At 37.3% G+C, this 23,400-nt stretch overlaps 4 protein-coding genes and 2 non-coding genes across 7 annotated transcripts; 1 reads left to right on the forward strand and 5 right to left on the reverse strand.

The window, feature by feature from the left end:
• Window positions 1–367: 367 nt before the first annotated feature.
• LOC130508929 (small nucleolar RNA R71) lies at window positions 368–474 on the reverse strand. Its single transcript, XR_008943113.1, has one exon. It is a non-coding gene; the product is annotated as a small nucleolar RNA R71 (small nucleolar RNA).
• A 10,470-nt stretch (window positions 475–10,944) lies between these two features.
• Window positions 10,945–13,781, reverse strand: LOC108821164 (notchless protein homolog). Its single transcript, XM_018594210.2, has 12 exons — window positions 13,498–13,781; window positions 13,287–13,368; window positions 13,119–13,208; window positions 12,910–13,035; window positions 12,706–12,833; window positions 12,404–12,603; window positions 12,248–12,311; window positions 11,992–12,102; window positions 11,762–11,896; window positions 11,470–11,667; window positions 11,305–11,361; window positions 10,945–11,208 (listed from the first exon to the last, which is right to left on the reverse strand). The coding sequence occupies exons 1-12, from the start codon at window positions 13,648–13,650 to the stop codon at window positions 11,125–11,127; spliced, it is 1,428 nt and encodes a 475-aa protein (XP_018449712.2). The 5' UTR covers window positions 13,651–13,781; the 3' UTR covers window positions 10,945–11,124.
• A 72-nt stretch (window positions 13,782–13,853) lies between these two features.
• Window positions 13,854–13,925, reverse strand: TRNAK-UUU (transfer RNA lysine (anticodon UUU)). Its single transcript has one exon. It is a non-coding gene; the product is annotated as a tRNA-Lys (tRNA).
• Window positions 13,926–14,983: 1,058 nt separating this feature from the next.
• On the forward strand, window positions 14,984–15,770 carry LOC108838607 (probable transcription factor At1g61730). Its single transcript, XM_018611517.2, has 2 exons — window positions 14,984–15,403; window positions 15,486–15,770. The coding sequence occupies exons 1-2, from the start codon at window positions 14,984–14,986 to the stop codon at window positions 15,768–15,770; spliced, it is 705 nt and encodes a 234-aa protein (XP_018467019.2).
• Window positions 15,771–18,019: 2,249 nt separating this feature from the next.
• Window positions 18,020–18,997, reverse strand: LOC108838617 (protein SAR DEFICIENT 4). Its single transcript, XM_018611524.1, has one exon. The coding sequence runs from the start codon at window positions 18,995–18,997 to the stop codon at window positions 18,020–18,022; it is 978 nt and encodes a 325-aa protein (XP_018467026.1).
• On the reverse strand, window positions 18,959–22,427 carry LOC108843646 (uncharacterized). 2 transcript variants are annotated; one of them, XM_018616877.2, is made up of 14 exons: window positions 22,207–22,427; window positions 21,980–22,125; window positions 21,737–21,900; window positions 21,497–21,643; window positions 21,341–21,392; window positions 21,058–21,232; window positions 20,817–20,899; window positions 20,499–20,705; window positions 20,265–20,381; window positions 19,974–20,130; window positions 19,782–19,889; window positions 19,634–19,699; window positions 19,307–19,539; window positions 18,959–19,194 (listed from the first exon to the last, which is right to left on the reverse strand). In XM_018616877.2, the coding sequence occupies exons 1-14, from the start codon at window positions 22,295–22,297 to the stop codon at window positions 19,096–19,098; spliced, it is 1,845 nt and encodes a 614-aa protein (XP_018472379.2). In that variant the 5' UTR covers window positions 22,298–22,427; the 3' UTR covers window positions 18,959–19,095. The 2 variants fall into 2 exon arrangements, with proteins under 2 accessions (XP_018472379.2, XP_056858688.1); XM_057002708.1 differs by having other exon boundaries at window positions 22,227–22,308.
• Window positions 22,428–23,400: the final 973 nt, after the last annotated feature.

The following is a 23,400-nucleotide window of genomic DNA, read 5'->3' on the forward strand; positions in this document are numbered from 1 at the left end:
AGCTAGAGCAATTGGTGCCCATGATCAGCCTAACATCCATGGAAATAGGGCTGGCATTAGAGCACCAGCTGTGGAGAACAACAACTTTGAGATCAAGTCAAGCTTGATCAACATGATCCAAAGCAACAAGTACCATGGGCTTGCTTTGGAAGATCCTCTAGATCACTTGGACAACTTTGATCAGCTGTGTGGCACCATCAAGATCAATGGTGTTTCTGAAGATGCATTGAAGCTTAGACTGTTTCCATTCTCTTTGGGAGATAAAGCTCACACATGGGAGAAGGGTCTCTCAAGAGATAGCATCCGGACATGGGATGAGTGCAAAGAAGCCTTCCTCACCAAATTCTTCTCTAACTCACGAACTGCGAAGCTTAGGAATGAGATTTCAGGGTTTCAACAGAGGAATCTTGAAGGTTTTGGTGAAGCATGGGAACGATTCAACAGCTACATTACTCAATGTCCTCATCATGGTTTCACCAAGGAAAGCTTGCTTAGTACCTTCTACAGGGGAGTTCTCCCATCTTGCAGAAACAGGCTTGACACAGCTAGCAATGGTTTCTTCCTGGGCAGAACTGAGCAGGATGCAGAAGAGCTGGTGGAGAACATGGCAAAGAGTGATTCAGTCTACAATGAGGAGTATGATAGAGCCAACAGAGGGGATGACCAGCAGACAAGGAAAGATATCAAGTCTTTGCAAGACAAGTTGGACTTGGTTCTTTCAAACCAATCCAAGAAGGAGCAGGTTAGCTTTGTTGGTGATCCTAGTCAAGAGGTTCCTCCTAAGGTGAATGAAGTTGATGGTTTGGAAGGGCAAGAGGAGTTATGCTTCATCAACAACAATGGTACTTGGTACAGGAAGGAGCCCAACTTTCAGTACAACAACTACCAGCAAAGACCTTATTCCAACAACCAACAAGGTGGTTACCAGCCTAGGAACAACCAGCAAGGAAGCCATCAACCTCAGCAAAACCCTCCTCCTGGTTTCTCCAACAAAGGAAACCAGTCTACTCAAGCCCAAGGAAGTTCTTCTCAACATCAGGCTCAAGACACAAGTGTGGAATCAATGTTCAAGCAACTACTTGAAGCTCAGTCAAGAAGTGAGAAGCAAATTGGTTATGAGTTGAAGAACATCCACTCAAAGATTGATGGGAGCTACAATGAGCTCAACAACAAGTTCAAAGCTTTGGAGAATCAGTTTGCCTCTATGAGTTCCAACTCCAATCGCCAACAGGGAACTCTACCAGGGAAAGCAGAGGCAAACCCAAGAGAACATTGCAATGTTCTTCTCTCTAGTGACACTTCTCAGGTCGCCAACTACAAGAGAGAGGTAGATGAGATTGAAAGATTGGTGTTTGGAACTGAAATTGAACAGGTTGAGCATGTGGTTGTTGCAACAGCTGAGTCCAAGATTGTGCAAGAAGCTGACAGGATAGTTGCAGCAAAGGTTGAGCAGAGCAGAGAGCACAAGGCTGAGAAACCAGTTGAGAGAAGATCTGATAAGAGGCTGAATGTGGTGAAGCAGGAAGACACTGAGGTTGAGCTATCCCCCTATGACAAGCTCCCTTTTCCAGAGAGATTCCTCACCAAAGCTCAAAAGAAGGTGGTCTCCAAATTCAGAAAAGACTTGAGTGATATTGGAGTAAGGCTTCCAGAGATTCACAACATGCAAGCTGCTCATGTCCAGATGATGCTCATCAAAGACATTCTAGACCACCAAGCTGAAGTAGCAGAGCTCCTGGACATCTCTACACTCAAGCTTGATCCACCAATCCCACCCAAGTCCCTCCCTAAACTAGGACACCAAGGGATGTTCACTTTGCCTTGTTCCCTTGGAAAGCTTAACTTTGATGATGCTCTAGTGGATTCTGGTGCAAGTGTGAATGTGATCTCACTTGAGGTGATGAAGAGTCTAGGGATTGAGCACATGCTACAAGACACATCTATGCTCCAATTTGGGGATTCCTCTTCCACAACCCCAATTGGTATCATCAAGGATTTCCCTTTGCAGCTTGGAGCATGCACCATCCCTATAGACCTCACTGTTTTGGAGATGGCAACTGGGAAGATAGTCCCATTGATCCTTGGCACTCCATTCCTCACAACAGTGGGAGCTTGCATAGACTTTGCCAACAACAAAGTCACACTCCTAAATGTGAACAAAGCTGTCTCCTATCCTCTTCAATCACCTAAGTTGAAACCTGAGTATTGTGGCACAATAACTTGTGGAGCATCCCCCATTGAGAAGACAAAGACTGAGCTGAGTGGTATTGAGAAAGAGGTTCTTGGTGAAGAGTCCCCTAAGGAGAAGTGTGATGAGCACTTGGAAAGTGCTCAAAAGGAGGAGGTGAGTGAAGCCACAAAGGCCTCCCATGGCAAGAAAAAGATTGTGAAGGAATCTCACCCTCCACCTCTTGAGAAGACTCCTCACACCCTCACTCTTCATCCAATGAAGCTCAAGGATGGAGCTATTGAGTATAAGATCAAGTGCAAGGGAAGGTCTAAGCCATTCTCAAGTGCAAGGGCCATCATCACTCCACAGTTCCAAGATGATCCAATCAAGCTTCAAGAGCTTCTCTCTCAAGTCCTCACCATCACTCTGGAAGGTGGGAAGGATCCTCCTTCTCACTAGCCAAGGGAAAAGGTAGTCAAGCTAGTGACTTAAAACAAGCTCACTTGGGAGGAATTCCCATGTTTATCCATTTTATATATTCTTTCTCTTTATTTATTTTAAGATGTTTAATAAGTGTGGTTGAGGTTTCCAGGTTGAGTATAGCACTAGAGGAAAGAAGAAAGGCGGTGAAGCACACAAGCCTTATGGTAGACATCCCGTAGCAGTCTCCTCTAGTCGCTATGAATCATGCCAGCTCCTTGCAGAAGCCCTAGACACCCACTGCCATACTCCAATCTCCACTTGAGGTATCACTCCAACCCTTCTTTGTACATACCATTACCTTTATCATATTTTCGGTATCTCCTTCTCTCTCACTCACACAGAGACTGTGTGATTTAAGTGTGGGGGAGGTACCAAGTATTTGATCATGTTTGCTTTGTTGATTATGCGTCTCATGCATTGCATTGTACATTCAAAATGCATAGAAAAACCATAAAAATAAATTTTTTTTGAAAAGTGCATATATAATCATGTAGTTGCATCACTTGCATTCTTAGGATTGAGTCTAGATCATATATGTTGCATTCACTTGCATATGGAGAAGCTGTTGATAATGCCTTGTAAAGAACACTTGTTTGCACTGAATTTGACACCCTAGCTAAACATATCAAGTAGCTTAAGCATCTCTTGAAAGCCTTGCATGCTTCGTGCCTTGAAAACTCTTCTTGAAACATGTTTGCTTGCTTGATATTGGCATTGTTCTCGAAACCAGCTCTAACCTGAATCTTGAGTTAAATGAACTTAATCTCTCTTGCATATGGGCATTTGCATACTTGATCATGGATCTCATACACATTTGGGTTATCTTTTCCATTGAACCACTCTTTGTTAACCCAAATGGCACTCCCTTACCCTAAAACCCTTACCATTCTTTGAAGCCTATATTGATTTGCATGAGTGAGGCCTCTTTTGATAGCTTGTCATGTGCAAAATCTTGAGAGTATTGGAGGCGACATAGATTTGTTCTCATCTCTTGCTAGCATAAGAACTTCCTTTGAGCTAGCATCTAGGATGGTGAGTGGGTTTGTGTATTCTAAAGGTTGATATCTTGGGTTTGGGAAGTGAGAAAGATGAGAAAGATGAACAAAAGAGTGTCAAAAGAAAAGGAAAACCCTAGGGACCAAAGAAAAGAAAAGAAAGCTCTAGATTGTGTCTAATGGAACTTTCCCCCAAAAGAAAAATAAAAAAAAAGGAAAGAAAAAAAAAAAAAAAAAAAAAGAGAAAAGAATCAATAAGATTGTGGGGAAAGGAAAAGAGAAAGAGTTAGAGTTAAGTGTTGTAAAAAGTGAATAAAAGCCCCTAGTTGGTTGAGTCAAAAGAAAAAAAAAAAAGAGTTGTTCATTGGGTGAGTGATGTGAGTGAATGCTATTTTGGTTATGGGATGGGGATGAAAAGGGTAGAATTTTTGATCACTTAGGAAAAGGGTAGAATGATGAGAATGGATCTATGTATGCATGAATTGCTTCTAGTCTTAGATAAATTTTGCATAATGATCAAGCTCCTTGATTCTTGAGTGATTACCACCTTAAAATGATGCATTGAACCCTCCTTTTCATCCATATTAGACCATTTGATCACCTAACCAAATGATTAAGATCATGTGCCCATTTGTGAGAATTCACCTTATGTGTGTGTGTGTGTGAATCAATGTGAGGGCTGGTTAAGAAGACTTGTTGGTTGATGAGTATTGCATCTTGTGTAAAGGTATAAGAGTATTGATAGGCCTAGAGAAGCTAGAGTATAATAAGAGAGTTTGCTCATGCTATTTGCTATGTTTCTGTAGGATGTCAAGTTGAGTGCTCTAAGTGTTTCTTTTGCTTATGTGCTCCCACCTTCAAACCTCTCTACATTAGTTTTTTGAAAGTTTACTTGTGGACAAGTAAAGGGCTAGTGTGGGGGAGTTGATATCTTGTGTATTTACATGTTTTTAAGCTTCATTCTAGTCCTTATATTGTTCCTTTGCATGCATTTAGAGTGCATTTAGGTTGCATTGCATTACATTTGTCTCTATCAGATATTGGAGATGCTTGTTGGTGACTTTGGAGACATTTGAGGGGTTTTGAGTCAAAAGGGTGAAAGATGAACATGGATGAAGGCCTTAAAGATATCTTTTGAAGCTCAAATTTTGGGAAGACAAAGTAAATTGAGTTAGCTTTCTAATGGAGGTGGTTTCAAGTCATTTGGATCTGTATTGAAGGAGTTATGATCAATCTACTGGAGGCATATCAACCCTGTAGCGACCAGAGCCGTAGCGACCAGAGCATGTCGCTAGGAGGGCTCCCGAGCGCACGTAGCGACCACTGTAGCGGGATGCAAGGTCGCTACGGGCGAAAAAGACTGTTTTTTTTAATTGGGTTGACCCAGGTTTGTTGGGTTGACCCAACTCGTTTTTAGACTTCTATAAATACCCTTTAGACCTAATTTTGAGGGATATCTTGTTTTCTTTGTAATCACATTAGCTATTTTGGTGAAGGACTTAATCTTGAGCTTCTTTTCATCTCTATCTCTTGTGATTATTAATCAATCTTGACCACTAAGCATGATTAACCTTCAATCATCCATGGGTTTTGGGTTATTCATGTCTATTAGTGAGTAGTTACCTTTTGGATTCATGGGTTAGGGTGATTAGAGTGATTAAGTGAAGATCTAAGGGTGCTTAGTGTTAGATCTCTTGTTTCCTTGCTTGTCTACTTCTCTTAATGCTAGATTAATGTTGGCCTCTTTATTCTAGAGCTCTAGACATTTCCCACCCACAAGGTGTTTGATGAAATGTCTGAACCAAGTAGAGCTTGCTCTAAACTTACCTTACACAAAGACCATTGTGTTAAGGGAGTTTAGATAGTTAGTAGACTCATCCTTAATGATTGCTTAGATCTTTTAGGCTCAAAGACCTTTGATGTCTAGTTGATTAAAGCAAATGAGCATTCTTCTTGACCATAGAGCTTGCTTATTTCAGTGTTCTAGACTTAAGGAAGTTATTGATTGAAAGTTTGTCATCCTTAGATTGGATCTTAATCATTTAAAGTCAAATGCCTAGCCCCATGAGTCCTATTGTCCAAGATTGATTGAAAGCTTGTTTCTTTATTGCACTTTAGCATAGTTCTAGTTCATATCATCATTGAAAACCTGATTGCACTTAGATTAAGCATGGTCTTGCATTCCCTTTGCTTTAGAATCACTTAGGATTGGTTCGACAATCTTTTACACTACAACATTTGATAGGGACCTGAAAAGTCCTAATATCACTACTCCTTCCCACCCTACAACGGGGTTCTTCCACATGGTGCTCTTCGTGATGCTCATGAGCACATAGGCCGGCTGCAGCGATGGAACAAGGCTCAGGACAGGACAATTGAGAAGTTAAAGACCAAGTGCAAGGCGCTTAGCCAGACGGTGAAGCAGCAGGCCAAGTTCACATCCAAGATCTTGAGGAAGATGGTTGATGTGCTGACGAGGGGAGGTATAGCAGGATGCAGCAGAGCAGACTTTGAATTCCCGGACGCTCCACAGCCCCGGCGTCCACCTCATCCTGCTACCCTCAGCTTCCCCCGCACTGAGAGACAGCAGCGGCGCCTAGACAGGAACCCTCCCATCGAACCCTCATCCTCAGGAAACAAATCTCCATCCTTGGCATCTTCAGATGACGACATAGAGGTTGAGGAGGTTCAGAGTCAGCACTGGTACGGAGACTACAGTTCAGCTGGAGGCTACTACACCTACTTCCCACCAGATGATGGCGCTGGCCCATCTGACTCCACTCACCACCCATAGAAGGTAACCCGCACTTCTTCCCTTGTATATACCATTTTTTTTTCTTGCATTTAGATTTCTTTTGGGTATCTCTTTCGACTTAACAACACAGAGACTGTGTGAATTAAGTTTGGGGGAGGTACCATGTATTTGATCATGTTTGCTTTCATGTCTAAGAGTCTCATGCATTGCATTCTTATTTATATTCATAAAAAATATATATATATATATATATAAAAAGAAAAGAAAAAGGCATTTCATTTAGACTGTATTCACTTGCACCTTTTAGGAGAGTCTAGAGCATATAGGTTGCATTTCACTTGCATTGGGAGCAATGATTTAAAATGCCTTGGAAAGAACACCACTTCGCGCTTGAATTGATAATGCACCTCTTGAAAAAGCCTTGTATGTTTCGAGCCTTGAAAGCTCTTCTTGAAACGTGTTGCTTGCTTGATATTGACATTGTTCTTGAAAACCAACTCCAAACTGAACTTGAATGTAATGAACTTAATCTCTCTTGCATATGGGCACTTGCATACTTAGTCATGGATCTCATACACATTTGGGTTATCTTATTTCATTCATTATCCTCTTGTTAATCCAAATGGCACTCTCATACCCTTTAACCCTTACCATTCATTGAAGCCATTGTTGATTTGCTTGAGTGAGGCCTTTTTGTGAAAGCTTGTCATGTGCAAAATCTTGAGAGTATTAGGAGCGACAATGGTTTGTTCTTATCCTTGGCTAGCACTAGGACCTCATTTGAGCTAGCACTTAGGATGGTTGTTGGGTTTGTAAGCTTGATTTTGATCTTGGGATTGGGGTGTGAGAGAAAAGTGAAGGAAGTGAACCAAAAAAAAAAGTGAGTAAAGAAAAGAAAACCACTAGGGATAAAAAAAAAGAAAGAAAAAATTCTAGAGTGTATAAATAGAATCCCCTTAAAAGTCAAAAGAAAAGAAACATGAAAAGAATGGGGGAAAGAAAAAAAAAAGAGTTAGTAAAAAAAAAAAATATCCCTAGTTGGTTAAGATAAGAAAAAGAAGAGTGTTCATTGGGTGAGTGATGAAAGTGGTATCTTTGGGTTTGGGGATGATGAAAAGAAAAAGGGTAGAATGATAAGAACAAGTCATTGTATGCATGAATTGCTCCTTTTCTTAGATAAATTTTGCATAATGTTCTTGCTCCTTTTCTTGAGAGTTAGTAACCATGAAAGATGCATTTGAAACCCCTCTTGCTTCACATTAGACCATTTTCACTCTTACCAAGCCAAATGATTGAGATCATGTCTCCATTTACAAGTATTCACCTTTTGTGTTGTATAAATGAATGTGAGAGTTGGTCTAAAGAGCTTGTTGATGGATGAGCATTGTAACTTGTGTAGAGGCATAGCAGTATGGATAGGCCTTGAGAAGCTAGAGTGCAATAAGAGAGTGTGCTATTTTTGGACTTTGAGTAAAATCTAGTCCTATGTGTGTTTCTTTTGGCTATGAGCTCCCACCATTGCATCCTCTTTCTCAATGAGTTCTAGAAAGTTCACTTGTGGACAAGTAAAAGAACAAGTTTGGGGGAGTTGATGTCTTGCATAATTGCATTGTTTCACCCATTCCTTTTCATGCATTTTCATCATGTAGGTTAGATTCTAGCCTTGTTTAGGTTGCATTTTGCATACATGAGTCCTTATCAGGTATTGGAGCATCTTATGGAGCTTTTGGAGACATTGGGATGCATTTGGAGCTCAAAAGATGTGAAAAGGAGGATGATTGGACGAGAAGAGGCTGGAGCGACCTGCAAAGGTCGCTGTGAGACCTCGCTCCAGCCGGAGCGACCTTGACGACCAAAGCTAGAGCGACCACTCCAAGTCGCTCGGCTTTACACGACTCGAAGACGAAGAAAATACCCCGGAGCGACCCCTCGCAGCGACCATTCGAGGTCGCTCCCAAGGGCCAGAGCGACGTGCTGGAGCGACCTGCGGAGGTCGCTGCGTGTTTCTTATTTGCAATTTCTTTTTAATTCAAGGACCTATTTGCAATTACTTATGTCGTTTTGGGCACTCTGAAAACCTAAGTTTAAGACTGATTGTAGCCACTTTTGGGCAGATTATCTTTTGTTGAAGAGAAAACCACAAAATACTCTTGGAAAGTTCATCTTTTGGATTCATTGTTCTCTTGTTATTGATTTCTTATTGATTTCCTGTGTTCATCTACATGTTTAATCTGAAATCCAGTATGGGTTTAAGGTTTAACATGAAGATTAGTGAGTAGTTCCCTTTTGAATTCATGGGTTAGGGAGACTAGGGTGATTAGGTTAGATCAAGGATGTTTTTAGTGTAGATCAATCTCAAGCCTTGCTAGTAGAGTGTTCTTATTGCCTCTTTCGATCTGATCATTCGAAAGTTGATCTCTAGACATTTCCCACCCAAAAGGTGTTTGTTGAAATGTCTGAGACAACTCTGCTAGGCTCTCAATGCATCTTTCCAAAGATATTTGTTGTTAAGAGTGTTAGGATAGCTAATAAACATGTTCTTACTAATTGCTTTCATATCATTCAGCCAAAGAGATTTGATGTTTGAGATGTGTTAACAAATGAGCATTCATCTAGATATAGAGCTTGCTTAGTATCGTGTTTAGGTTTAAGGTCATTTGTTTGATTCATCATTTGTCATCCTTGTTTGATACTTGATCACCCGAAATCATATTCCTATGCCCATGGGTTCTCTTTTATCATATTTAAGCAAGTCATTCATTTACTGCGCTTAGTTAGTTCTTGTCATCATAATTAGTCATTGTTACTGAAATCATTTTAAATCATTGTTGCATTTAGATTAAGTAAGTGCTTGCATTCTTAGTGCTTGAAATCCTTCAGAACTGGTTCGACATATTATTTTCATTTTACTATCATTTGACTTAGGAGCCTCAAAAACTCCTAACATCATTATTCTAAGTTATTTTTCTATTGGTTGAAATCTTGTTAGAAGTATTGGTAATGATGTATCTAGTAAATATATAAATTTAAATATTTTATTAATCTGTGTGTCAAAATCTAGAACGACAAGTAAAATGAAACGGAGGGAATAATAAATATTTCCTTACACCTTAATAAAATCTCTTTTATTTCCACTAATTGGTATAAAAAACTATGGAAGGGAGAATCTTCCCAAAATCCTTAAAATGATTTTTTTTTATTAAAAGAGCACAAGAAAAAAATGACTAAAACTGTTTTATTAAAAATGTAAAAGATCCTTTTATCCTTTCTTTAAATATATATATAAATATAAATAAATAATAAAAATATAAAATATAATTTTTCTTTTTGAGTATAATTAAGTCTAAATCAATTAACCCTAAATATAAATATATTTTTATCTTTTCAATAAATTATGAAATTTTTCTTTCTAGAATTCAAAAACCATATTTTCTAATATAAAAATATTAATAAAACATTAATCCCACGAGACTATTACAGTTTATATTATTATAAAAATATGAATATATAAACCAAATCCTATAATACTACAATTAGTCCAACACACACACACATATATATATATATATATATAATTTATTTGAGAAATCAGTTTTTAACGTGTTGATTTTTACAATACACGATTAAATGATATTTTTCATGAACTAAAAATATGATGCATAATTTCATTATTGTTTATTTTAATTATTTAAGAATGTTTTAACTTTTTAACTATTTAATTATAATATTTTTACAAACCACATAACTTAAAAATGAAAATATCCATAAAATAGAGTATAGAGATATCCATGTATAAATATGATTTGAAAAAAAAAATTGATAGCAAAGAATTAAGTTTTTCGTTTTAAGAGATAAAATAATCTTTTAAAAATCAGTCAGCGTGTGTATTTAAATGTTTGACTTTTGTGAGTGAATGTGTGATATCCGGTCCAAATTATGGATCTAACTAATTTAAGTCCAACGAATATGGATATGTGGGTAGAAATACAAAAGTTTGCATAAATTCAATGTTGTAATTTCAAATGTTACGCGACTACTTAAAAAATATTTTATAATTGTGATAAAATAAAAATTGTTAACAAAGTGTGATTATAAAAATATATCAATTTTATTTTAATTTTTAAAATAAATCATCTCTTAAAAATATAAAATTATAAAAATGTTTACTGAATATTAGGACGTGTCAGATTTGTTCATAAATTTATATGATTATAATATTATAAATTCTAAAATTGTTATGTATTCTACATTTATACATTTTTAATTACCATCCGATACTACAAATATATTGTTTTAAAAGAAACACTTTTTGATTAGAAGGATTTTATAAAAACATGAAATAACAAAATAGTTTTTTTTTATGTAACTATTACTTGACATCAATGGTTATTATAATTCACGAATACAACGTTAAGTGTTACCGGGAAAACCAATAACCTCAATCTCCATATGCTCTCTCTATTTCACGTTAAGATGGACAAACAAGTTCCAAACTTCAGTCTAGATTACAGTCTTTTTACTACCTTCAAAACAATAACAAGGCGAGGAAAAATTGCTTTTTACTAAACGTTATATCAAAATAGCCAATCAAAAAAGTATGAAGATACAAAACCGTTCTTTCGGTAAAGAAACCAAACAAGTCGAAGGACTTAAATATCTAGATAGTAAATATAAATATATGATTGGTTTAGATAACACAAGCTCCATAATGCTCTTTCCTTTTAACCCTTCCATAGCTTCAAAACTTTATCTTTACCACCAGAGACTACTTTCTCACCATCTGGGCTCCAATCCACAGCAAAAACCTATCCACAATAATAAAACAAAAAGGTCTCAAAATTTTAAGGAAAGAGATCATCTGAAATTCAAGTTTAGTTTTTGAAGATGTTGGTTTATAGTACCTCATCTGCATGACCAGGAAGATCTTGTTTCAACGTTTTCGTCCTAATTTCCCAAATCTATGAGGAAGTAACAATTTAAAAAAAAAAAAATTAGAATCTGAGTAACATCTCCAGTATAGGAATGGCTTTTGATCAAAAAAATATAAAAGCAAGCTATTAATTTACCTTGAGAGTAGAGTCTTTACTGCCACTCAAAAGCAATCTACTGTCAGCAGACCAACTGACTTGATAAACAGGCCCAACATGGCCACGGAAAGCTGTGACGAATTGTCCTGTGACACCGTTCCATAACCTAACTGATCTATCGAATGAAGCACTTGCAATCCATTTCCCATCAGGTGAGAAATAGACATGATTAACAAGCTGTTGATCAAACATTAAAAGGTACATAATTAGAAACAGAGCTAACAAGAAGACTAGGTGAAAAGAGTGAAACTGTAAAAGTAATGTTTTTCACCTGTTGATGACCGGTCAAGCGCTTTTTAGGTTGTTTGCTAACAGATGGTTCCCAAAGGAACATAGTGAAATCATCAGAACCTGATACTAATCTTTCAGGGGAATCCCCTTTTGTTTGGTTGTACCTTTCGAGCGCCTATAACAAATTTTCCAAAGAGACAGAGAGAGATCAGAATCATAGTGAAAAGGGAGAAACTGGTCTCAGGTGTGGAGTGGAGTGAGACGCTTAACCTTTTTCATTTCTTCATTAGGAGGGTATTGTCTTCCAGTGTGGTCAAAAGCTCCTGTTCGAAGAACATATTCTGTGCTCAATGCAAGGGAGTTTACCCAATGTCCATGCCCCTAAAGTAATCAAGCAGAGTAAAACTGAGGTGGTCAAAATTGAATCTGAAAGAGCTACAAGCCAAAACATGTTGAGAGGTAGTAAGGCAGAAGAGGAATGCATCTGATACTGATGCAGCAAAACAATGAATAGAAGAAAGATTACCTTCAACTCACGAATGAGCTTCCCCTGAGTAGTCTCCCACATCTTTATGGTACAGTCTTGGGAACTGCAAGAGAAATACATTAAATCATGTACCAAAAAGACACTGCAGACCTATAAAAGTTATTAAATATAAAATACATTGAACACATTACATACCCTGTATAAATAATTCCGTCTCCACCCCATTTGACACAAGTCACAGCAAGTGAGTGACCAGTAAGACAAATCAAAGTTTTCTTTAGCGTAACATCCCAAATCCTTGCATCCCCATCTTTGCTAGAAGTCACAAACCGACGGCATGGAGAGCTAAGGTGGACTGGTTCCCACGAGATACCTGTAATCCATTTCTTGTGACCCTAAGGAAGAAACAATGTGAAAGAAGATTCAAAGGTAATAATCAGTGAAGATAGATATTCCACAAAAGTAATGAAACAATAATCAAGTAAGACAAGACTTACTGTAAGTGGATTGCCGTCTAGTTCTCCCTTCTTTGGATTCCAGCAACAGATTTCACCTGATTTACTACCACTCACGAGATGCTTACCATCTGGTGACCACGCAATTGAGAGCACCCAGTTCCTGTGTCCTATTAAAATGAGTAATAATGTTATATTATCATCCGGATGAACTAAAGAATACTGGTTAGTAAAAAAATGTCAAACCTTTGCAAGTAAACATGGGAGTCTCAGTGTTGAGATCCCAAAGCCGGACAGTTGTATCACCAGAGCCACTTGCTAACTGCTTACCGTCAGGACTAAACGACACGCAGAGAACAGCTTCCGCGTGACCTAAGATTTTAAAACAAACCACAAGTAAGCAACTGATACATAGTACTACTAAAAACAATATACTGTAAGAGAAACAAACATACCAGCGATAGTTTGTGAGCAACGGTTAACCGGACGAATACGAAAGACAGCTTGCTGTTGATAAACTATGGTCAACACCTTCTCCACAGACACTGTTAACACGCAAATTCTGTAAGAAGAGCCATAAGAGGACATAACAAAAACCAAAGCTTGATTGAATAATGGTTTACCTTTGTTTTTCTCCAAGTAAGTACCAACAGGTACAAGAAGCTCTTCGTCTGATACATAGAAACTGTAAGGCAACATCTCCTCCTGTGAAACCAATAAACCCCAACAAATTAAAAACTTTTTATTTTGGGTAATTAAACAAAGTTTCTGCAAAAAATCATTTCTTTAAACGAATTTCAGAATCAGAGAAAAGTGAAAAGAGATTGGGTTTACGTTGTTGAGGAACTTGTTGACGAGCTGAGTAAGCTGCAAAGGACCAGCGGTCTGAGGGATATACATGGCGGAACCTAAGTTTGTTCCTTCTGGGTCTGTCAACAGACACATCACCGTGTTCCCCATCCCTGCTTGGCTCGTCTCCATGTTCATTGCGACAAGACCTGAATAGGAGGAGTTTAGGGACAAAACTCCAACTTTGTGTTGGCCGTTTCGAGAGGAGGAGATGCAATTAGGTTTTGTTTTTGTTTTTAAATCGACCCGAAGATTTTAGGGTTTTAGCCAAAAACCACAACAGTTATCCTTTTTCGCAAAAAGAAAATTTATCTTGACAAATAAAATATAATATAAAACGCCGCCGTCTGTGGTGATCGAACCCACGGCCACGGGATTAAAAGTCACGCGCTCTACCACTGAGCTAAGACGGCATCTTTGTTATCTATTAATACTTTTAGAAAATGTATTCGAAAACGTTCGCATCAAAGCTTTTGCATCCCATTGCCACATTCTAGTTAATCAGAAATGCAATTATAATATCTAAGGTTATGCCGTGACACTGTAGTTTGTAAAGAGGCAAGAAAATATTGCGATTAGAATTTAAAAGTCAGCACCAGCTTATGCATACATATGCATACTTGAAAATTGTTTTCCTTTCTTTCGTCACTAGGATCCATACTTATCTTACCTCATGCAAATGCAAGAGCTTTAAAACTATACTTTGATGTGAGATAAGAATAATTAACAATTCCCAACATATATTACTATTTCATATTACAAGGCAACATGCTCGGTGTTCCAAAAAAGAAAAAGAAAAAAAAGAGGCAACATGCTCGGTGTTCCAAAAAAGAAAAAGAAAAAAAAGAGGCAACATTCTCTATACTATAAGTAATATGTTATCTTGAGCTCATTCAGATTAGAGAAATACTTTTAAATAGCTCTAAAAAGATCAAAATGACAAAAATATTCTATTAAAAAGATAAATATACATTTATACAGATATAGTCAACTAATCTATACATTATGGTTTAGAGTTAGATTTCTACAGATTTTAGATCGATATGTTAAGCGCAGAATGTGTATTCCAAATATTTTTAGATTACTATAATTTACGTAGATCACGTATTTTAATGATATTAGATTCAATGAAAATTAGATTTCATTATCTACTTCGTATAATGCCAATTCTATTTTATGTAGAACAAAATATAAAATTATTGTTTAATTATTTTTGGAACGGAAAACAATACCGCTAAGTTGATATAAGTATTTCATCAGTAGTTGCTATTTTTGAATTTTTTTGTAAAACTATTTATTTAGTTTATTTTCGAAAATACTAAAAAGTATTAGAGGCAAAAATTGTACAAAATATAATTTAGACTAATGGAACATAATTATCATTTTTGGCCTAAAAACAAATTTCCCAACTTGAAAAGGAATCTATCCAAGAGAATTGGCTGATTAGAGAAACTTTGGTTCAGCTACTTCGATGACCTCATCAGAATTTAAAAGAAAAAAAAAGTGTATTCATCATTTTCAAGATTATGATTTTCAATTTATTAAGAACAAGAAAAAAAGACTACCTTGTGAAAGAGTGTGGAACTTAGAAGATGAAATCCCTCTCTTAAAAGGAGTGATTGATTTCAAAAATAATACAGCTAAGTCTCATTCTGAAGACGAGGATGGGTTTTACAAAATCATGAAGACAGTGATTACGACTGAAGGAGTTAATCAGATTCAAACCATTGGAAAGATTAGGCAGCTGCAAAGAAAGTATACTTCTATGGCTTGTAGTAATGGTTGGGATTGGGAACCTTCGGAAGCCCATGATCGGACATGTTTTGCATTGTCAAGACAACTTTGGGGACCCAACGGCTTGTTTACTGCTGCTAAGGTTGAAGAAGATGGAGTCCTTTGTTTTTAAAAATAAAATTTCTGATATTTTTGCCCTTTGTTTTTTCTGCACAACTAATTCTCTCGATTTGTGACAGGTTGGTATGTCCGCAAGAGGTCCTCCTTCGTCAGCACTAGGAGATGATGAAGATGTTCCTGGAGGAGATTTGGAGCAACAAAAATGGTTTGACAAATCATTTCTTGTTCAATCAATTGCATCTTCTTCCGGTCTTGATGAGGATACCGTGAAACTAAGATGGAGTTCGGCGCCAGTCGAGTCCAAGAAGAAGATTGAAGAGATGATGAAGGCTTTGCGGCCTAAGGAACTTGCATATGTGTCGGAAAAGGCCAAGTTTATGCAGAAGCTAATCTATGAGAAGTGAGAACCTTTTCTGAAAACTATTTGGAGTTTTATAATTTTCCTCTCTCTCCCCCTCTCTTTGGCATATGTATCTTTTGTTAAACTATGTGCTTTTTGAAGAAACAATGTAAGCAAGTGCTATGATGAACACATATTAATTACATCTGCAGGTTCCTGTGAATGCTTTCTTTCCCGTAGGACTATTTAATTACATCTGCAGGTTTTTGCGAATCGAAACTTAACTTGGTTGAAACAAGTATTTGTTTTATCAAGTACTTGAAAAAAAATTGATACTTGCAAGTAATTTGTCTTGCCTTGTTACTTGGCAAACCAAGTAATTGTATCTTGATTACATACAAAAGACACATATTCTAAATTTTAACATCCAAAAGTCACATGAATTTCAAAGAATTATACAAAAATGAAAATGAGTGTTCAAAATATTGAAAAACCATATGAAATTTATGGTTCATAGAGATATTTGTTGGCAAGATGAATGACAAAACGTGAATTTGATTTTATTAATATAGACTTAAATATTTTATTTAATAATGGACTGTCTTGTTTATTAAACAAACTAATATTGTAATTAACCATTGCTAAACAAACGACAAGATAAATATTATTTTCCAAGTAATAACAAGTATTATTTAGAGAAAACAGCCATAAAAACCTTCAACTTTCAAATTAAAGCCAAAAAAACTTTCAACTAAAGTTTAAGCCATTAAAAACTCCAATTTTATAGTCTTAGCCATTTTAACTCCTAATTTATGTTGACTGAGCCTTTTTAAAATACTAATTAATCAACAGTTAAATTTAACTATAAAAAGTTAACGGACGTGAAGTCTTTAAACCACGTCGTTTGAAAATAACTCATGTGGATGCATTTGGTCGTCGTCTGTGATGTTTTTTGGTCCTTTAAGCTCTTCTTCCAAATCTTTACTCCAAGTAAAATTGTACTACAAATTCTCAATCGTTGATTTTTGCTTCAGTGAACTATCTTACAATTTCACTGGATCAACACCACAAAATTTCTCAGAGCTGGGCTCTCTTCAATTACGTTCATTAACCTTTAAAATAATATTTCTGATTCAACATATTTTCTGCATTTTTAATCATCGTATGAGAATACTATGTGACATGTGTCATTTATATCAGTTCACTTGAGAACAACAGTTTATCTGGTTCTGTCCCACCAGCAATATGGAGAACAAGTATTTCGAGAATAACAAACTGCAAGTGTATGATCTCAGCCCTTTGTTTTTTTTTTAATGCAATGCTCAATAGTTTTCTAGTCTTCATACATCATTCTTAGAGTCTGAAACCTCTTTTTAATGCATGCACAGTGATCTCAGGAACAATAACTTCTCTGATGCTACAGAAAACCTGATAAACATAATCCCGAACACAAAACACAACCACTTGTCAAGGTCACCCAAAAATAGTAGAAAACATTAAGCCAAACAGAGACATAAACCTGATTATATTGATCAACTGTATCTTCTCTAGCTTTACTAACACTTTCTTGTTCAGGTTCCCCAGTATAACGAAAACGAACCCGACCAAACTTCTTTGTCTTCGCCATCCCTCAAATTCCTGACCCAAAACCTATTTTGTAGGCTCGTTTCTTTCTTGTCGTTAATGAGGGTTAGAGATTTTAGGGTTGCGAAGTTTAGGGGTTTTGGCTTCATGAGAGGAAATTCTGTGTTTCATAATATTCAAAACGACATCATCAGATTACATGTTACATGTTTAATATATTTTCAAACGATGTGGTTTAAGGACTTCACGTCCGTTAATTTTTTTTAAATCAAATTAACTGTTGACTAATTAGGGTTTTTGAATGGCTTAGTCAACCTTAATTGGGAGTTAAAATGGCCAATACTAAAAAAGCTAGTGTTTTAATGGCTTAAACTGTAGTTAAAAGTTTTTTTGGCTTTAATTTGAAAGTTTAAGTTTTTTATGGCTGTTTTCTCGTATTATTTATCAAATAACGAATATTTCATAGAACGAGTAAGGAGTAACAAACAAATATCAAAAATGAAACAATACTTGATATTTGCCTTGTCCTTGCAAGTAGTGATTTTTTATTTTATTTGTTACTTGCCTTGCTAAGGGCAAATACTCAGTTTTTCAAGGCAAATACAGATGAAGTTACGAGTTCAAGACAAGTATGAGTAACGATGGCCAGCCAGCAAATAACAAGCATTGTAAAACTGAGTAGACACACCCCCATATCAATAACTTATTTCTTTTACAAGACATTATCCTTTAGAAACTACTGAGATAGGTCTCATGAACAAGTTGTGCAGTTAAGAGATCTACAGTACCCGAACCAACAGATTTGAACACCGTTATTCCACTTGCACTCTTTCTCCCTTCTCTCTCTCCATTTATCAACTCAACCAAGTTCCCACAGATCTCTTCTCTCGTAATCACTCCTCTCTCAAACGCTCCAACCAGCTCCCCCGCTTCCACCAACGCAGTGTCGTTATCCACAAACACACTCCCTCTCTTGATCGCCTCATCGTCACATTCCTTCATCTCATGGCTAAACGACCCGACAAGGTCAAGATGTGTTCCCGGTTTCAACAACTCACCTTTGACCAATGGAACGGTTGAGTTTGTTGCACAGCTTATGATATCTCCGAGAGGAATGATCTCATCCAACGAGTCGTGGCTCTCGAATGAGATCTCTCTGTGTTGAGAATCCTTAGAGAGAGTTTCAGCTAAATCCTGAGCCTTTTGAGGGGTTCTGTTCCATATGATCACTCTTCTCAAGCTTGGTTTCGCAGCAAGATGGGATTTGATCAGATGTGGCGCGAGAGCACCGGAACCAACCATGATCAGCACCTGACTATCGTCTCTAGCTAGGATTTTGGAGCCTAGGCCTGAAACAGAGGAAGTGCGGTACAGGGTTAGAACGGTACCGTCCATTGATGCTAAGGTTTGTCCTGTGGTGGAGCTGAAGAGTGTGTAGGATCCATGGATGCCTGGTAAGTTCTGAGAGGAGTTATGAGGGAAATAGGTGACGAGCTTGACGCCCATGTAAGGGAGAGAAGGACAAGATGACCAAGAAGGCATGAGTAGGAGAGAAGAAGGTGGTGAAACGGTGTGGTTTTGGCGGACAGGGCTTGTGATTGCTGATGAATGTCTGGGGAGATTGGTCTCAAAGTGATTGATCAAGGTTTCATGTGAGAGGATCGAAGGAAACAACTTGGCCGGAATGAAAACTGGGAGCGAAGCCATTAGAGAGATCTGTTTTGAGGTTAGGTTTGGAGGAAACGATGGTTGTTTTAAGGAGAGAAAAGGGAAGAAAACAGAACCCAGAGTATTCTTGACTTTGTCTAAATCAAAGGGCATTTTAGGGAAGGACTTAAAGATGAGATTCCTTGTAGGGACTCTTCGACAGCTATCCACCAGTCATCATCTTCCTCGAAACTTTCCTGTGGATACCAACAAAAAGCTTATTCTTATATTAACTAGACAGATCTTGAGTCAAGTCAAGAACATGACACTTTGTTGTTCCTTGTATTAAAAATGGTTTAGTAAACTAACCAAGGCATGAGGTTCCACTGTCTTGGGTTTGATTTCAAGATCATCTGCAATTTTAGCTGCTTCAAGCCACCATGAGTCTCTGCTGGAAGCACTATCTGGATCGCATTCATTATCAATGTAATTTCCTCCTTCTGTGTAAAGGTTATCACATACATTCTGTGCCTCCCCTTGATGGTAAACTATATCTTCAGGTAAGCAACTATCTGGAACTGGACGTATAGGAGATCTATAATCTGTAAGAGAAAAATACAAAAGGCAAAGTGGTATTGGACGAGATTCTGCTTTCAGAATTTTTTTTCAAGAAAAACTTCTGAGAATAGTACACACCTCGACAATCTGGATCATAGCATTTCTGATAATAGATTCCCCTTCTGATGTCAACAATGTACATCACTACAACAACAAAGATTGTTAGCTTAGAATAGCAGAAAACAGTTGAAACTCAGAGCAGAAATTGATGAAATGCAGATGGTACCATGATTGCTTTTATGTTCCCTGCCAATGCGTTCGCAGTATCTATTTCTTAACATGCTGTACACAATCAGGCTTTCTTCTGAAAACCAGTACCAGCACCTTATCTTACCTAAATATCACAGAATAATTTTGTAAGAAGATAAGACTTACAATCTCTACAGAACAAGGACGTTGCACAAAGATAAAATGAAACCTGAGACATTCCCGGTGGAAGCAATGGATTCTACGAATTGGTCCACTAGCGGGAACGGGGACTTGCCCCCGAAGTAGGATGTTGACATGTCACTTGTGCAAGCATCCACTTGGAATCTATGAGCTCTCTGGTCTCTTACAATACTGTTATTGTTCACCTGCCATCTCCAAAGAGTTCAGTTAAAAGGCATATACATTTGTGGAATCTTCCCTCAAGTTAGAAGGAAGATGCAAATTGGAAGCCAAAACGTAAAAGTCTGTGATTGTGTGAGGCAATACTGACGGATATTACCTCTGTGTCAAAGCAAAGTGTCTTCATACAGTCTGACTCCATCTTGCAAACCAGAAGCTTCTCACAGTCTGATGCCACGTTGCAGATTAAGGATGACATGAATACATCTTGTTCGCTCTGTTCGTTTACCAATGGTTTTGTTAGATACTGTAATTACTGTGAACTGTTCTTAAGTAATAAAATAAGTCAGAGTTGAGACGGCAGCATGGAAAATGAGAGGGAAGGTGGACTTACCATATCCTTACATTTGAACCGTCCTGTAGGTAGAAGAACCGACGTCTTTCCAGCTTTGGATGATAATGCAAGACGGAAGCAACGGTTTCTCGAATAAACAGCAGTATCCACGAAAAGTAGGGATGCCGAATCATTAGCCTCTTTATGAACAAACAACTTGCGTAACCTCTCATCTTTGTCCTTCGCACTTACTACCCGTGAGCATAGCTGAAGAAAAATCAATATGAAAATGAGACATGCCCAACATAACCTCCAAACTTGCAACATAGGAAACCATCTTTTCAGGCAATAAAAATGAAAATATTGTTTGAAGCATACCTCTCCTACAAAAGCACCAACGTGTAAGTTGTCCTTGAAAGCAACCTTTGGAATGATGACAATCAAATGACGAGAGAACTTATCTGCAAATGAAATTTTGAAAAAAAAAATTCTTCACTCATGAGAACCAACCCTCTTATATACACATATATCAATAAGGAAAGACATTTGACAATAAGTAGCATTTCAAAGCGATAGCTCAAAGAAAAGAAGAACACAACCCATAATCAAGTAAGTGTACCTTTAGTAGAGGAATCCAGCTCCACTATCCACTCCTCTTGCCCTTCAATAGCATATTTCTCATGCAAGGCTTCTAGAAGAACTGATATCAAGATATCAACCATTTCATCCACATCTTTTCGTTCATTTACTCTCTGATCGAACTCCAAATCAAAGTACATATGGCATGGCAGTCCCTAGGAAGGAAACCAATCAAATCAAAACCAGTTATGCATAGTTGTGAGAGAGAACACACAGAAACAGTTCCCTGGCGCATAAGAGAATTGAGTTATTGTAGAAGATACCTCTTGAATCACTTCGTAATGGTGTCGATGCCTTGAATCCATAGAGTTGTATCTATAAGGTAGAGAGAGAGAGAGAGAAAAAAAAAGCAATTGAGAGAAGTGAACCTAACTTGCAACAACAACACTCAATCAATCAATGTTAAAGAAAAGGGAAACCTGTTCCAGAATTCATCATAAGTAGAAACCAGAAACCTTCTCTGGCCGCTAAAATGATCTTGATAGCTAAACACCCGCGCATTGTCATGCCTCTTTTCAAACTTAATCGCTTCGTCTTGCCTAGGGAATGTAGCCCAAACTTGTTTCCTAAAACAAAACAAAAACAACATTGCCATGATACGCCCACCCTCTAGTAAGAATTGAAAGCCAGGAGCAGAGCTTATTGATACATTTACATACCTGGAGATAGCTTTCCTTTCTTCAGTGAGATCAATACGTATCTCGCGCAATAGCCTTAGCAAACTCAAGGGTCTTTTGGGAGGAACGCCACTGGGAGAGCCGTAGAACACAACTGGTGAGAACTGTCTCCCAATAGTCTTCTTCTTTACATTGCTTGAACCAGACTGAGATATGACTTCTTACAATCAAACACACATAACTCAATTGAATAAAGACAACAAGTTGGGTTGAGATGATGCATACAAGGGAGTCAAGGCTGAGAAGACTTGCATCGATCTGGTTTCTTTTTCCAGACAGAGAAGTTGGCTTCTTACAGGTCCCAGGAGAAGAAGTGTTGTTATCCGGATTCAAATTCTTTTTGCTCCGTTTCCTTTCTCTCATAGCAGAGGCTGCAAATGGAGGACAAATGAGGTTTCAATTGGGGAATTCAACAAGAGAGCGAGAGAGAGAGAGAGAGAAGGGAAGGTGACCAGGGGGAGAGATTCCACACTTGAAACAACGAAACAACCGATCTACGTCGTCATCCATGGACGTCGTCTTCCCGCTTAGTTTCTTCGCCATTCCGCTCTCCTCTTCTCTTCTCTTCTCTTACAGATTCACAAAATAATAATTAAAAAAAAAAATAGGCTGCCGATATAAGCGAAAATTTTCGAATCCAGAACGGCGCGGTGAAATTTGAGCGAAAGCTCATCGTCATCTCAACATATCAATTGAGAAATGTCTCACTGGAAGAAACACTACCTGCCGTTTCAGGGTTATTAATAAACACACTGTGTCGTCTTAGACTTTGATTGGTACTCCTAGGGCTGGGCAAAAAATCCAAACCCGAAAAACCAAATCGAACCCGATCCAAAAAAGTAGCACCGAACTCGAACTGAAATTGATTAAATATCCGAACGGGTTCAAAATTTCGGTATTTAAAGAACCGAAACTGAACCCGATCTGAACCGAAATATTTTGGGTACCCGAATGTATCCGAAATAAATTTATATACTTAAATATATACATTATTTTATATATAATGTATATTAAAAATATATAAGATACCTTTAAGTTTTCCAAATACTCGGAAAATATATGCAAATAGTCAAAAGTAAATATTTAAAATAGCTAAAGTATACTGAAAACACCAAAATAGTTAAATATCTATTGATTTTTTATCTAAATATTCAAAGAAAACCAATTTATATGTTAAATTAAGGTATTTTGACATATATGTTATGAAAATTTATATGTAATATATTATCTTTCTTATAGATTTTGAAAATTTAAAGTATATAATGAATTTTGAAAATTTAAGAACATTTTAAATGGGTTATCCGAACCCGAACCGAACCCGCAAAGATCCGAACCGAACCCGAACCGAAATTTAGAAATATCCGAATGGGGCTGAAATCTTTGACCCCGAAAACCCGAAACCCGAATGGACTGAACCGAAACCCGAATGGGTACCCGAACGCCCAGCCCTAGGTACTCCTTCTGTTCAAAAATCTTGATGTTTTGGGTTTATGCACAATAATTAAGATAAATATTATTTCCTAAAAATTAATATTAAAAAATATAAATCAAAATTAATTCAACTAATCTTTAAAAATAAATATAAAATATTATTGGTGACAGTTTTTAATAAAACTAAAACTAAAATAAAATATTAGAACATCATC

This window comes from Raphanus sativus, chromosome 2, assembly GCF_000801105.2.
Source record: "Raphanus sativus cultivar WK10039 chromosome 2, ASM80110v3, whole genome shotgun sequence".
In the NCBI taxonomy this organism is placed as follows: domain Eukaryota; kingdom Viridiplantae; phylum Streptophyta; class Magnoliopsida; order Brassicales; family Brassicaceae; genus Raphanus; species Raphanus sativus.

Excerpts from the sequence above, each read along its gene's own strand:
- LOC108843646 (XM_018616877.2), bottom strand. The coding sequence starts at position 22,297 with ATGGCGAAGAAACTAAGCGGGAAGACGACGTCCATGGATGACGACGTA. Across the intron at positions 21,233-21,340 it reads ATTACGAAGTGATTCAAGAG|GGACTGCCATGCCATATGTA; the intron begins GTATCTTCTACA and ends TTTCCTTCCTAG. Across the intron at positions 19,540-19,633 it reads CTATGATCCAGATTGTCGAG|ATTATAGATCTCCTATACGT; the intron begins GTGTGTACTATT and ends TTTCTCTTACAG.
- LOC108821164 (XM_018594210.2), bottom strand. The coding sequence starts at position 13,650 with ATGAACATGGAGACGAGCCAAGCAGGGATGGGGAACACGGTGATGTGT. Across the intron at positions 13,209-13,286 it reads TTACTTGGAGAAAAACAAAG|TGTCTGTGGAGAAGGTGTTG; the intron begins GTAAACCATTAT and ends GCGTGTTAACAG. Across the intron at positions 11,209-11,304 it reads TTCCTGGTCATGCAGATGAG|GTTTTTGCTGTGGATTGGAG; the intron begins GTACTATAAACC and ends TATTGTGGATAG.
- LOC108838617 (XM_018611524.1), bottom strand. The coding sequence starts at position 18,997 with ATGGCTTCGCTCCCAGTTTTCATTCCGGCCAAGTTGTTTCCTTCGATC.
- LOC108838607 (XM_018611517.2), top strand. The coding sequence starts at position 14,984 with ATGACCTCATCAGAATTTAAAAGAAAAAAAAAGTGTATTCATCATTTT. Across the intron at positions 15,404-15,485 it reads CTAAGGTTGAAGAAGATGGA|GTTGGTATGTCCGCAAGAGG; the intron begins GTCCTTTGTTTT and ends GATTTGTGACAG.